General features: G+C 37.4%; 1 protein-coding gene across 2 annotated transcripts in view; it reads left to right on the top strand.

Annotated features, from left to right (window-relative positions):
• Positions 1-13,690, top strand: part of znf236 (zinc finger protein 236) — a 66,345-nt gene extending 52,655 nt beyond the window's left edge. The window contains exons 30-32 of one of the 2 annotated variants that reach the window (XM_088326513.1): positions 2,513-2,642; positions 6,484-6,657; positions 12,099-13,690. In XM_088326513.1, coding sequence (XP_088182639.1) covers positions 2,513-2,642; positions 6,484-6,657; positions 12,099-12,220 — 426 coding nt within the window. In that variant the 3' untranslated portion in view covers positions 12,221-13,690. Of the gene's footprint in view, positions 1-1,787; positions 1,868-1,971; positions 2,016-2,512; positions 2,643-6,483; positions 6,658-12,098 lie in introns of those variants that run through there. The other variant, XM_088326514.1, reaches the window with a different exon arrangement.
• The last annotated feature ends 1,820 nt before the right edge of the window (positions 13,691-15,510 follow it).

The raw sequence follows: 15,510 nt of genomic DNA, 5'->3' as shown, positions 1-15,510 counted from the left end.
TTGGGGGTTTGGGTTGGTGTTTGGACTGTATTTGAAACAGGCCTTTTTTTACTTTTAGCATTTACATGCTACACCAACATAAATCTGCGATGAAAGGCATAAAGTCACTCTCCAACCGATATTCTACTTGCTGACGCTATCTTCTGACAGAAATCTGAATTTCAGCCTCTGCCAAGCTGATTGTTTTGTGCGTGCAAGTACGTGATTCTCTTAGAAGTGCCCAAATAAGCGTTTCTTTTTTCATATTTTTGGGGGGTTTGGGTTCGCATTTGAACTGTAGAATACAGACTTGAAACAGTCATTTTCTAACTTTCACCATTTTCATCCTAGAATGAAAGAAAACAACGAGTAAGCACGTGAAATTACTCTTAACCAACACAAGTGTATTTGAAGTGGAATATGCCCTGTATGCAGTCTATCCATAGTGTAAATTTTTTTTCTTTTTTTTTAAAATGCACTAAACATTTACACGAAAAAGGTCCACAGGATCAAATGCCCGAATGGTTTATACAGTAAATATGTCATGCTGCAAAGTTAAATGCACATTAATCGAAATGGTCTCTTGTAGTCTCATGTGAACACCTCAAAGAATTCAAGCTTTAAGATACATTACAAAAATATAGCGATATTTTATCAAAAAAGCTGGATAAAATGACTGAGGTAATCTGCTGCATAATATCAACAGCAAATACTCAGATGTGTAAAATGATTCATTTTGACCTTAGTTTTCAAGTGTGTCTCCTCCCCTACTAATTGCTACTCTTGGTTACCATTTTCTCGGCAACAATTTTCGGTGTGAAGTGTTTTCAGACACAACAACTCGTTTCTTTCTTGGCCAGACCGATATTCATGTGGTTCAAACAATCAAGGACTTGAACTTAGTACCTCTCCAAGCACATAGCAAGGCAAGGAGTGTTTACATCAGTGCTTATGATAATGTGTTTGTTTAAAAAGCACAACCCCCTTTTTAACCTTTTACTTTGCTCACAAGGTACATGCTCATTTCGATGTATGTGCAGTCTGATGGTCAAAACTGAAGACTGTGCCTTTTCTTTAATATATTTGTCATAGGTTTTGTTAATAAATTACCTTTTACAACTAGATGGCATACAGGACTACGCGATTATCTTCTTAAATATATGTAGGTTGTTTTCTATGCAATATTCTTATCTTAATAATTGTTTTATTAATCATAAATATTTGTCTTCCTGAAGCCACTGATTAAGGATTTAAAAACATTATTAAACAGCATTAACAATAGAAAAGGAACCGTCTTTTTTGTCATTGACAGTTTTAGTTATATATGAGTTACTCAATTTAAAAAAAGTAATTACAGGCAGCGCGGTGGGTAAGTGGTAAGCACGCAACCCTACGTTGCGAAAGTCCAGCTTCCCCATGTGGAGTTTGGTTGTTCTACCCATGCCTGCGTGGCAGGGCACAGAGAGCTGGGATGAGTTCCAGCACCCCTGCGACCCTAGTGAGGATAAGTGGCGCTGAAAATGAATCTATGGAAAACAGTAATTGCGTTCAAAACCACACACTACTCCAACCCCTGCCGCCCAGCTTAATGACACCCAAAAGTAGCTTGTTACTCTGAAAGTAAATATCTAGTTACAAATTACCATAAATACTCAAATTGAAACTGACTTCTTAAAATTGCTTAAGAATAGCCACATAATAAAATAAATTGGATAAAATGTGTATACTAACATGTGGAAGCAGGAAAGCTTTTATAAATGTCATTGTCCGGCTTGTGCAATCTATGGATTCTGCAAATGGACATTTAGCCGAGACACTCCATATCAATTTTGGACCACTTACTTCTCCATTCCTACGTCCTGTCCAAGAAGTTTTCTTATTTCTCCAGGTATGGTGTATGAAAATATTTTATACAAATAAAATGACCAAATATTCAGCTCACTTTTACTGTACATTTTGTGCCAACGTAACTACCTCAGGTGTACTTTCAAGGTCTGTATAAACTTGCTGAAGGGCTGACAGCAGTAAGAGGACTTATGATCTTCCATTTGTAAGTAGCTAAGTAACGCATCAGATTGTCACAAGTTGAGTTACAATATTTCACCAGTAACACGTTACAGAGAAAAATAATTGCGTTCCAGGAACATGTTGCTATGTAACCCTGGTCATTGACAACAACTTAGTGAAAAATTGTTTAAAACTAGATTAGATATGGCCTCCCAGGATAAACAAGATAAACTACTAATAAAGACTTGAAAGTTAAAAATAGAATAAAATAATGTCAGGATAAACAGACAAAAATATTTACCAGGTGCTGCTTTGAGACTGATCTAAGTTGTAAGTGCAATTTAATTTGTAACAATAGTGATACAAAAAGAAGTGCAATAACACTTAACAGCAACAAAATAATCAAATTATTTGATGAATGAGATTTGATTACCCATGTTTCCTTACAATACCCGTTTCTGTTGTGAATACCTTGGGGCTATCTGGTGCACACAAGCAACAATCTGATCTGTTGGTATCTTAACAGGAGCATGAACGAGTTCACCAACCGGGTCCATCGCCAAGCTCCCTCAAGCCGAGAGTATTCAGCTGCTCCTCCTGCGGCAAGGCCTTCCCCAAGCACAGTCAACTGGAGAGACACAACCGCACACATACAGGTGATTTCAGATTCTTAACACATTTGATTTATTGTCTGTCATTCCCATAACAACAAAACACATTTCCTTGTAAAGGTCATTATTTAGCATATAAATAAATAATTTGAATTCGCACACTTGAATGCAATTTGAGTTTTACAGTGGTCCTTTTAACATACGAGATTAATATGTTCCTGGATCAAGCTCGAATCTAGAATTTCTTTAATCTTAATCAAATTCTCTCCAGAAGAAACAACTGATACCATTTAATCTGTCCCTGGCCTCCCGATATCACCCAAGTTAATCCTCATGGTTCACTGATCCCTTAACCACAAGGATCGCCGGGGCACCATTCCCTGTGTTATGTCTTCAACAAATACAGCCTGGTATTATCCGTCCCTCTCCTGGCCGATTTTGGGGAGAGGTTTGATCCCCACTTTAAACAGATACAGCACTTTCGTCATCCGAACCCCGTTGCTGTTGGTTTAAATTATTCTCCCGCTCCTCAAAGATGAGCAGGACCTCGGCTGCAGCAGGTTAGAAAGGACGGTCTCTGTAGTTCTGGTGCTTTGTCCTTGTGCTTTGTAGCACTCACTTTTGGTTGCACTGCACAATTCAGTTGGTGGTCAAACATTACACAGTGTCCTTTTAAGATCGTTTTCATTTCTCACTGTAAGGACTTTTCTACTTGTGGTTTCATTTATTTTCAATTTAGAATATTGTATTACCTACAATATACCTTAAGATGTTGTTAAAATGTAAATGGTCAATACTTATATGGCACTTTTCAAGTCAATGAAGACCTCCCAAAGAGCTTTACAATGTGCTTTTACACACTAATTTACTGATAGCATCGTAAGCCGTACAAGACAACTACCTGCTATCGGGGGAATTAGGGATTCGTCTTGCCCAAAGGACACTTTGACATATAACACGGAGGAGCTGGGAATCGAACCTGCGGCCTCTTGATCCCAATACGAGCGCTTTACCTCCTGAGCGAACCCCGCCTCAATGTTTATTTGGTAGCTTTCCTTTTGATTTGTCGCTCTCATTTTCGTATGCACTACACAATACAGCTACATCTAATGGTCAAATATTCAACAGTTTCCCTTTAATGTCCTAAAATTATCTACCCAAGCAGTGTTATTTGCCTTTAGTTGAACAATGTGTACTGTATTTATTTGTGTATAACACACTTTTTTGGGGATATTATCTCATTATGAAACTACAGTACCATAGCCAAATGTTAATTTTGTTGTGCATTTCACATGTTACAATGACAATAAATGTGACACTCATATTGATTATAATAGAATAATAGATTTTATTGTCATTGCAACATCTGAAACCAATGACAAAAATAAAATTTGTCTTTAGTACCGTGAAGGAAAGTGGTGTGATAATGAGGTAAAAATTTATATCCTCTTTGGGTGTCATCTATACCATTGTTGGTCCAGTGGTTAGAACATGATGCTCTCACTGCCGCAACCTGGGTACGATTCCCATTGCATCCAACAGCAAAGATAAAAGTGAGACAAAATGTTACAATGATTTTTAACATAAAAATTAGGGTTGCGCGTTATACTCGGGTATGCGTAATACAAGAATAAAGACTGTATTTAGTGGCTCTCAGATAGAATTTCTTTAGTATGATATACAATCTAAAACATTTATTCTGAAAAGGATACAAAATTTCAGAAAATCTTGTAGTCAGTGCTATTTATGTTAAGTACTGTATTTTGATGAGGGTCTGTAAATGTAGCCAATGTAACCATGTAACTGGCTAAGCGGCATAACATCTTTTGAAGCTTTTCCATCTCTTTGTTTTCAATGCAGAGCTGCTTCGGCACAGCACTGACCTAAATTTATGGAAGTGAGCAGTTTTGGCACATCAAGCATTGTGAAAGCTTTGAATCTCATTTAACAGATTTGGGAACAATTATGAGGATTCTCGGGTCATTCGCATTCCATTAAAAATGCGGCACATTTTTTTGTCAGCAGCACCATAGGCCTTTATAGAAACCATTATTTGAACATGTATTCATTATTCATGATACCTGGCTTAGAATCTGTGTACAAGTGAACTTTTCATCTTCTTTGGGATTCTGAATACATTCTCATAGACATTTATAAGCTAAATAACTTATTTGTGTTAATCTTTATATAGGACTGGTCAACTGGTATGGAGAAGGATGGCCACACATTTTTGTGACCATAAATCCAGCAAAAATATTTGCATCGGAATAATAGGTGTGCTCTTAATTCACTTTTCCATGAAACATTTAATGTAGGCGTACACCAATTCCAATTATTTGGCTTTTCCCCAATCTTTAGAAAAACCTATGATCGGCGTATTACGATATTTATTGATCCTAATTTTTTTACGTAAAAAATAGCATGTTCATGTTCCATTTTTTTGTACCTGTCAAACACCGAGCAATTTTTCCTGATCACTAAAAACACATCCAAATAGTAATTGAACATAAAAATACAGTAATAAGAGAAAAATGATTATTACTATTTCAAAATAAAATGCACAAATGCACGTTTATTATGTGCATCTGCCATGGAGGAAGTCACGAGTTGCTAACTTTGAGTCTTAAATGCGTATGGTTTCTCTAAAAAGAAACACCAGCAGGTGTTGTACTTGTAGTCACCGCTGCTAAAGGTACAATCGCGCCTAAAATCCAGCCAGACCCAACCCGGCCGGGGGGTATACAGGCCCGAACCAGACCAAGCCCGTCCAATTAATTTGATTTGAGGGAGCGAGAGCCACGCAAACCCGAATTTCCTTCTGAATTTTTTGTTAGGACTCCGATAGTTTGATAGTGCTGCACAAATTTTTCACAGAACAAATTACGAGTGGATGATTAAAAAAACAAAATAATCAGTGGGGGAGAAGCCTGACCCGGCCAGAACCCGACATAATGATTGACATTTTAGGCCCGAACCCAGTCTTGAAGATCTAAGATCCCACCTCTACCACTTCTTTTAGCACCCAATACTAAGGCTTGACAGGAAAAAAGGAGTTAAAAATAGTACAAGCTATTGCTTGGAGACTGGCCAAGGTTTGAGGGCAAATTATTTTTATAATAATAGTGCAATGAAAAATGCTGCATTGTAAAAACACTGTCATACAAAGTAGTGCAATTACATTTAGCAACAAAGCCATTTTCCATTCCAACGGGTAATATATATTTTTTTTTACAGTTGTATGTGCTTGTTTAGGGTGGTGATGGTCCTTGGGATTATTTATCCTGTAGTGCCCTGTTTAATCTCATAGCAGACAGTGTTCACTACGATGTTATCAATTACAATAAAGACTATTCTATTCCTTCAGCATTGATGAATGTCCTGCGTGGCATTTTTCTCCCAAAAGAGGCCTGTCTTATCTCATTTAAAAATTTACTACGGGATGTAACCTCCATAAATTAGTGCTGTCCACTTACCCAACATATACCAACAGTCTGTGTAAACTCTTCGGTGGCAATGGTATCTGCACTCGCTGCGTCTCCATGCAGTGCCACAGCGTTGCCATTCTATTTCAAGAACTCGGTCCTCTATGATTGCATCTAAAAATTCTCCCAACTTAGATTTTCTCTTGTATGTCAGGCACCATTTTTGCCTGAAAGACATCTCGCATCTCAAATTGCTCATAACAAGTGTAGCTTACATGTAGTTGGACAACTGTAATTGACTTTACATTAATTTTAATGACTAAGAAACGTTTTAACAACTAATTCTATGCATTTATCTCTCTTGAAAGTTGTTAAATCTCGTGTTTGAAGTAGCACTCATGTTTTTGGCAGAGCTTTTGCAGAGCCAACTGGCCATGTCTTAGTCGAGTGTGTTTTGGTTGCAGGCGAGCGCCCTTTCAAGTGTCCTCAGTGCGACAAGGCCTTCAATCAAAAGAGCTCTTTGCAAGTTCACATGGTCAAACACACGGGAAAGAAGCCCTTTAAGTGCGATATCTGCAGCATCCGATTCACTCAGAAAAGCAACATGAGGCACCACATGAAGAGAGCCCACGGCTACGGTGAGCGTGTTTTCAAGGCTTTTTCAATTAAAAGTTGAGAATGGAGAAAGATATTTTCAAAATACAACTTTATTCAATGGTGATCTCAGACACTTTGGGTAGCAAATGTATGGTTACAGACCTTCGAACATGTTTTTATGGTACAATGAGCATTCAAAATTGTCTTGAATTTATCAGTTCAGAGTTGCGCGTTTAGACTGTCCTTGCTTTTATGCAAATATAAAGGAAAAAATAAACTTCAAACAGGATTTTGTAAGGAGTTTGTAAGTGAATAAAATGAGTACATGTAGATCTCAATACTGTACTTCGTTTCAATAACAAAACATTATGTTGTATTTAGTATGGTCAGTTAAGGATTACCTGGGTCAACAAAACTACCTTGTGATCCCATTCCTTTTCTTCTGCATACAAAACACATTGTTGCCTTGAAACTCATTTTGAAAACCTCTCAGTTGTGGTTCCAGGTGGCCACCTTGAGAAGATAATACAATTTCTAGCAATACAGTTAAGCCAAAACTGTTTGGACAGACACACAATCCTGATCAAATTCATTACAGAAAATAAAAAGCTTTTAATTGGACCTCTTCTAACAAGCAATACAACAATATCAAAAGAGAACTGAAAAATTCCACTACCAACAATCAAGACTGTAAAGTGAAAAAATGTGGTTGAGATCTTCCCTAAAGTTACCACAGGTTATTTACAGTAATCCCTTGCTATAACGCGGTTTACGGTTCGCTACTTCACTTATTCACATCGTTATCTTTATTTGTTTAGCCGTTAATCACAAGGAGTCTCAAAGGCCTGCACAGACTATTACAGCCTACAGACTAGTATTGTAGCATCCCCTGATTTAAAACCTACATGAGGGCAAGGAAAACCTCATCATGAGGAAAATTAAGAAACCTTGAGAAGGGACATGAGGTAATCCTCCTTCCAGGATGACAAGGCTGCAATGGATGTTGTATTAACAAACAATGAAATTAAAAATAAGATATTAAATAATGAAAGTATAAAATAAAAATGACCAAGTTGCAATAGGATTAACAAACAACACACAGACTTTGTCAACATGAAATACAGGTCATTCAGGTAAACATTCTCATAAAAAGTTAAAAACCCAACATTTTAAATCGTTAAATAAACAATTGAAATTAATGTTTGTGTGCTCTTTTTGTCACGTTCCTGTCTGAATGAGTTTCCCCGAGTTAAATCAACTGTAGTGGAAATTAATTTAATTGTTTCTTTTTTTTTTAAAAAAGCCTTTAAAGCTGATAAACACTACAAGAGATTTAATTTTAGTGACAGAAATAAAAGATTGAGGAACAAACCCTCAGTAATGACTTCATAATCATTTTTTTAATCCTGAATCATAATTCAATCGTGAGCCTTAGAAAGAATCGATTTACTATCAAATTGTTTTTCTACAGAAGGAAAAAAGGCGTTCCAATGTCTAGCCACCTGTTCTCTTCCGGGACCAGACTGAGTATTCAAAATAGGGCTGTACAGAAGCAATGCAGTTGAGAACATTTTTAACAAAGTTTTAGAATAAAAATAAAATCAGAGTGCACTCAGTACAGGTCACCCTGGGCCCTTCCACCTATGGCCAAGAGTGCGCTCCCACTAAAAAGCAAAAAGGAATGTTTCGGCCCCTCTTTTAGGAGAAAGGCGTGGATCACACAAAACTTAAATACAACTCTAACAGGCTCTCCTGGAAACTCACATTACAAGATAAAAGAAAGGATCTCAATGAACAAGAGAGTCATGTTATAACTGCACACAGGTGGATTTTGAAGTTTGTATGATAAGGGCGGAAGACCATTGCTAATTCTAATATTTGGAGGAACATAAGTGTATTTAGCAACTTAATGTGTCATGTTCTTATTGAAGCAGTGCTGTAATGTTAAAATAATATACTTAATATAGCTGGAAAACTCATGTTATGGTGATAACATACTCAGTGACCTATTTTAAAAATCTAACAGCACCATGTGGCCCCTGAGCTAAAATGCATTTGACACCTATGCTGCTGAACAGTATACCTAATTATATATATATATATATATATATATATATATATATATATATATATATATATAATGGGCAGCACGGCGGTGCGGTGGTTAGCGCGTGTGCGGCACAGTTCTGAGGTCATGGGTTCAAATCCAGCTACCAACCTTCCTGTGTGGAGTTTGCATGTTCTCCCTGTGCTTGCGTGGGTTTCCTGCAGGCACTCCGGTTTCCTCCCACATTCCAGAAACATGCATGTCAGGTTAATTGGCCGGTCCACATTGTCCCTATGTGTGAATGAGCGAGCGAATTGTCTGTCCCTGTGTGCCCTGTGACTGGCTGGCAGTCAGTTCAGGGTGTCCCCTGCCCACTGCCCAAAGATAGCTGGGATGGGCTCCCGCGACCCTACTGAGGATGGATGGATGGATATATATATATATATATATATATATATATATATATATAGTACGCTTATCTGTTAAACGAATGTTTGAGCCAGTAAAAAGGGTTTGTTCTTTGGTTTCAGTGGATAATAAACTATTTAGTTGTATAAAAAGTAAATAAAAAATAAATTTAAAAAATAATTTTACCAATGTCTTTTTGGAATGAAACCCCGCGGTGCAAGAGGGATGATTGTGTTCTCCAAACTTTCCTTGTTTTAATATTTTCTTCTGGTACTAAAAAGTCCTCAGTATGTTTTGGAACTAAAAAGAAGGGTGGAACCTCGTTATTCCTTACTCTGTAAGTTCTGATAATGCTTTCTACAAAGAGCCCAAAAAAAATCCATTCTGTGCACAGCTCATTTCCCATGTTACAGCTTTCTTAGTATTTGTGACAATAAATGCTACAGGGACCACCACAGACTCCGGGTTCCTAGTTCAAACGAACCAACTGAGGCCTCATATGTCCAATATGTGTTAAGGTCAAAGATGAAAGTGCCTTTTGAGGTAGTTTGTTGCTGACTTGTTGGAAAACTAAAATTGGATATGGAACCGTGTTGGGTATGCGCTCATCATTTTATCAAGAGAATGAACAAGCAGTGTATCCTTACTGTACATCAGAAGATTCTGGTTGGTCACCAGTGTTCAATTGGTCCCGCCAGAGTCTCATGAACTTGTATTCATAAAATAATAATATTTTAAACATATAATGAAGAAAATAAGTATTTGAACACACTGCTATTTTGCTATTTCTCCCACTTAGAAATCATAGAGGGGTCTGACATTTTCATCGTGCGTGCATGCTCACTGTGAGAGAGCTAAACTAAAAAGAAAAATCCAGAAATCACAATGCATGATTTTTTTGACAATTTATTTGTGTGGTACAGCTCACTTAGAGAAGGCTGACATGATTGTCTGCCATCTTGCTGCTACAGGTACCTCTAATAAGCAAAAAAACGTGATGAAGGCTGGGCAAAAAAATGAAAAGTAAAATGGTGTGGTTGTTCACTTTGAGGCTCTGTAGTTCAAAGGTCACCAATGTGGGGAGATCATAAATGGCAACCTTTTGACATTAAAATGGTGGATGTTATCGCCCATTCTATCTTTTACGCGCGAAACACAGTCTCCAGAATATTGTTACATGTGGCAAACCTTCACCAATGGGGAAATGTAATGCGATCGTTGGAGTGGTTTATTCACGCTCAAAGACTCAAATAACGCCGCCATGGACTAAAAAACTTCTTTTTTTGGTTTAAATTTGAAAAAGCGGTTATTAAAAGAAAAAATGGTTAGCATTTTTAAGTGGAGAAAAGCTTTGATGATGGTGAGCATGGGGAATGTTATTTCCTGTCTATTTCACCCGATTTTTAACCCCACTTGTGTAATTACTACCTGGTAATAACATAATAGTTTGCCGATGACACTGCGATCTTTGCGGACTTTGTCCAATGGAGCGACGCAAACCACCTGCACCTGAACACCATCAAGACCAGGGAGATGGTGGTGGACTTCAGGAGAACTAGAACTCACCCGGTTCCTGTAACCATCAAAGGAGAATGTGTAGAATTTGTCCAGACCTACAAATACCTGGGTGTGCAGCTGGACAACAAACTGGACTTGACTGCCAACACAGAAGCTCTATGTAGGAAAGGTCGAAGCCGACTTTACTTCCTCAGAAGGCTGGCCTCCTTCAACAACTGCAAAAAACTCCTGAAAATATTCTATAAGACAGTTGTGGCAAGCGCCCTCTTCTATGCGGCAGCGTGTTGGGGAGGCAGCGTCATGAAGAAGGATGCCTCTCGTCTCAATAAACTGGCGAGGAAAGCGGGCTCTGTTGTGGCCACAGAGCTGGACAGCCTGACAACAGTAGCTGAGAGACGGGCACTGGAAAAGCTACGGTCAATCATGGACAATTTATCACATCCACTACACAGCATCATCTCCAGACAGAAGAGCAGCTTCAGCGACAGACTGCGGTCACAGTCTTGTACCACGGACAGACTGAAGAGATCTTTTCTTCCTCATGCCATGAGGCTCTTTAACTCCACCCGGCGGAGTAAAGGCCCACATTAAACCACACCCCCTACATTGCATATTACCGTATTTAACTGCAATGTGTATTCTGTGTAGCACTATCAAGATACTCTATATAACACGCTATTTGTATATTGTATTCTTTTTGCTTTATTATTGTGTTGTTCTCAGCGCAGGGATGCTGCTGGAAATGTGAATTCTCTGCGGGGATGAATAAAGTATCTATCTATCTAGTAACTTAGTAACAACATAGTAATAACAAAATAACTCTTTCTTTTAGAATTGCATATCATATTGGTAGCATTTCGTGCTAATCAGTCACAAAAAGTAGCTTTCGGCTTCAAAAAGGTTGGTGAACACTGCCGTAGTTTGTATTCTTCCTTTTATACACTTGTTTTTGGTTGCAATGTACAGTTCAGCGACATCTAATGGTCAAATATCACACTGCCCCTATTAAGCTGGGATCTCAAACTTGCAGCCTAATTCCGCTTCTAAAGATGATAGTTTGAGGGCCCTTGTATTATGTGAACACTAGACGTTGCTGTATTCTGTTGTGCAACACCAAACGAAAGCTAAAAAAAAAAAAAAAAAAATACAAACTACGGAGACTCAAAATGACTAAAAATAATCAATTAAACAAATTCCTTATTATACTTATCATAATGAATGTCGTTAAAGGGACGGTGTGTGTTCTTGATTACTAGGTCTTACTATTTTATGGAAAAGGAGTGCTACCAAGCACAAGGAACAATACAAGATATTAAGGCTCAAAGTGACCAAAAAGCAATGTTTTTCTTCTCCTTTTTTGCCCAGCCTTTCACAAGGTTTTTGGTTTTTGGGGATACTCATAGCAGCAAGGTGGCAGACAATCATGTCAGCTCTCTATAAAGAGATGTAAAATAAATACAAATTAGTATTAAAAAACAATACATTTTTTTTAATCCTTTTTCTCAACAGGTCAAACGTCAGATGTAACGCTGCGGCAGGAAGATACAAATCCTCAAGTGAGGGTGACACCCGAGCTCGACCTGGAAGTGGTTCCTGAGTCATCAGGAGATTGGCAAAATGATTTCCCATGATGCACTTCAAAGAGGCTACACATATGAATTGTTCAGCCTTACAGTTTACTTTTGCCAGACTTTTCAAATGTTGTCTTTGATCAAAACAGAAATATTTACCTTTCTGTTTCAAGGCATTGCTGCTTTTCTCCTTGTGAAGCTTTCAACACTCTGAGATTCTTTTCTACCCTAAATTCCAGACTACAAAGTGCTCCGGATTAGAAGCCGCATGCTCGGATATAAGTAAGAATTTTTACAAGCCGCACCGGACTTTAAGCCGCAGGTTTAAACAGCCATACAAATTAGTTTATGCGCGTCAGTTTCCTACTTTAAAAAAAAATATCAGTGTGGAAATGTCTAGTACATAAAAGTAACACATTGTGCTGCTATTAAAACACTCGGTTGCGAACTGTGTCCACGGCTGTCAATCTTTATCAACGAGAACAGCAGTCAATATTGATTGACATCAACACATACATGTGTAAAAATAAACTTTATGTACTATTCTGACTAAAATGCAGAGGCCTGTACATTCACAACTGCCCTTATACATGCTCAGCCATGCAACTGATCTTAAGCTCTCCCGTCCCTTGTGTACAAGACAATCTACATTTAAAAAATCATTATGCTGAAATACTTAAAATCTTTCTCACAAGTAGTGTCGGCTGATTGAATATTTTAGTATGGCAGCGGGTAATAAATTACTTGGTATATTTTTCGAATCAGGACAAAAATTGTGACGTCATATTTGGCTGTTATCACTCCGATAACTGTCAGCCCGATACTTATCGTGTCTCCCTTGGTAGGCTTGTAAAATGATTTTGATGCATGCCATCCGCCTCACCAAAAAATAAGATAGGCTGCATTGTATTGTAAGTGTTTAAAATGTAGAAAAAAAGTAGTGGCTTGTAGTCCAGAATTTACGGTATATGAAATTGCATTGATTAGTACTAGATTTAGACTTGGCCCACGGGGCTCCACCAATAGGATTTGTTTAGAAAGAGAATGAAAGTCTGAATCAGTTGATCCTTCCATCGAGAAAATAGAAAAGTGCAGCTCAAAAAAAAAGCCTCTGTTTGAATATTTTTTTTAAGTTGACCGTTCGCTGGGACGAATGCAGCCATTGGTGCACTTTGCTGCTGGTGTGGCTTCTTTTTATCCCCCAACTTTTTATTGTATTATTTACAACTATACCCGTCTATTTATGATAATATTGTACATTTGGTTTATATTGTACATTTGTTTTCTTTTGCTTCTTTTGTAAATGGCGGTTTAGATTTGTGTATAGTTCATTTTGAAGAGTTATAGAGTATCTGTATCGCTGTGATTATTTTAAAGCTGACATATCTCTATTTTTTTCAGTTTTCTCCTCTCCTTGAGAAAGGATAGATTAAAATAACTTTTATACTATTTGAAATTTGTCATGTATTCATTTAGAATATGTGGTCTTATTTTCTTTTACCTCCCAAAAATATATGCACTTTGAAGCTGTGTTTATTCAGGATGCCTCCATACACGCTTTTATCCTTGTCGACATCATTTTCTAGTGATGGCTGTAAAAATTGGTGGGGAAATAATATTATTGATACTAAGCAAATACTCAGATCGGATTGATACTTTTGTCCTGGGATTGATACTTGGTGCCTCCACTCATTTTCTCATAGTGCCGCTAAGCACAGGAGGACTTTTTTTCAACTCCTGCAAAGGACAAGGCCAGGTATAATTTGTATGCTAACGTTGTTGGCTACTTTGGCAACACCAGAAATGTACATAAACACATGAAAAAGTTCACCCTGACTTGCAAAAAAAAATGTAAAACATGTTGCTGAACAAAAACCTCTAAATCCGTTGTCACTATGGCAACAGAGACAATGAGAGACAATTGATAATTTATTTGCATTACTGCCCTTATTTCCAAAATATATGAAAAAAATATGCAAGGTAATGTGGTTGTCTTGTTGACATAATTTTACAGTTTTTGTATTTTGGTTACATTGTTGTGTTTTTAGTGCTTGACTTACTGAGGCAGTTGTAATTGAAATATTTCCATTATTTTATACTTTAAAAGTTTGATATGGAGTTAGGTCATCATTTTCGTGCTGTGTTTATCAAAAATATAAACACAAGGCAGGTGGGGTCAGTTATCTAATAATCATGACATTTCCAAGAAAAAGTATTGGATCGGTATCGACCGATATTTCCCTAAATTTACTAAAATCGGATTGATACCAAAATTCCCAGTATCGCAAATCCTTATTTGCTTGGTGATGAGCACCGCATGTGAGAAAATATCTTCGGCGTCAGTTTTCAGCATTTGGACAGTGGCATCTGCATCTTTATAAATATGATAGCTGATAGATTAATTTTAAACTGTTCTAAATTAAGGAATTGATATCAATATCTACATGGCGATGTAAGGGTAAAACATTCTCTTTTTCATTTTAAACGCGAATGCCAGGGTGTTTATTATTGGACCACTAGAAGTTGCTGTCTGGTGTAATGCACTAGGAAGAATATAAACCTTTCAAGGCTTTTGGGTACCTGTACTAGCAAGACGGTGGGCAATTTTGTCAAGTCCATTTAGATAAGGGTCATCTAATGTAAAATAAATTCGAATTTTTCAACCTTTGTGTATTAAAAAAAATAAAAATCATATCTATGATAGTTCATGTATTTCTGCTTGTCATTTGAATCAATGTTGTTTTTTTTTACCTCTAAGGAGACATTCAATTATACACACTGTCCCTTTAGACTCTAAAGTTTAGAGCAAGTGTCTAAAAGTTACAGCTCACGGGCCACTCAAGGCCCCTGAAATGAGAGGGATGGGCGCCACCAGGCCGTACTTCCCCAAGACACCACAGGAAATGGCGCCCATACAGCCCTAGTGGCTAGGGGATCCAACCAACTAACCCATTTTTATTGATTCATTTATTCTCACAATAGTCCATTTTTTATGTAGGAAATGCACTTTATGACGTATTTGCTTGATTATTTCTGTATTTATTTATTCCTGACCTCTTTATTTTCTAACTAATTCTATTACTGTTTATTTTGTGAAGGGAAAAAAGATGCTCGAGAACTATCGAATCTTTTTTTAATCGGAGATGTGTATTTTAAAGGAAAACCTGACTTTGCCCCACCTCACCCAGGCCCTAGCTCTGGTGCCCCCTAAGAAACTTGAGTTATGAGTCCTGCTTTATTTTTGAATTAAACTTTCACATTGACTTGTTTGCAACTTGCAAATGAATGTAATGAAATTCAATATAAAAGAAACATGTTCAAATGGCAGACAGAGCTCCTGTGTAATTAGA

This window comes from Urocampus carinirostris, chromosome 2 (assembly GCF_059441175.1).
Source record: "Urocampus carinirostris isolate Australia breed hairy pipefish chromosome 2, RoL_Ucar_1.0, whole genome shotgun sequence".
NCBI classification, from domain to species: Eukaryota; Metazoa; Chordata; class Actinopteri; order Syngnathiformes; family Syngnathidae; genus Urocampus; species Urocampus carinirostris.
This window is presented reverse-complemented; position numbering and strand designations above follow the sequence as displayed.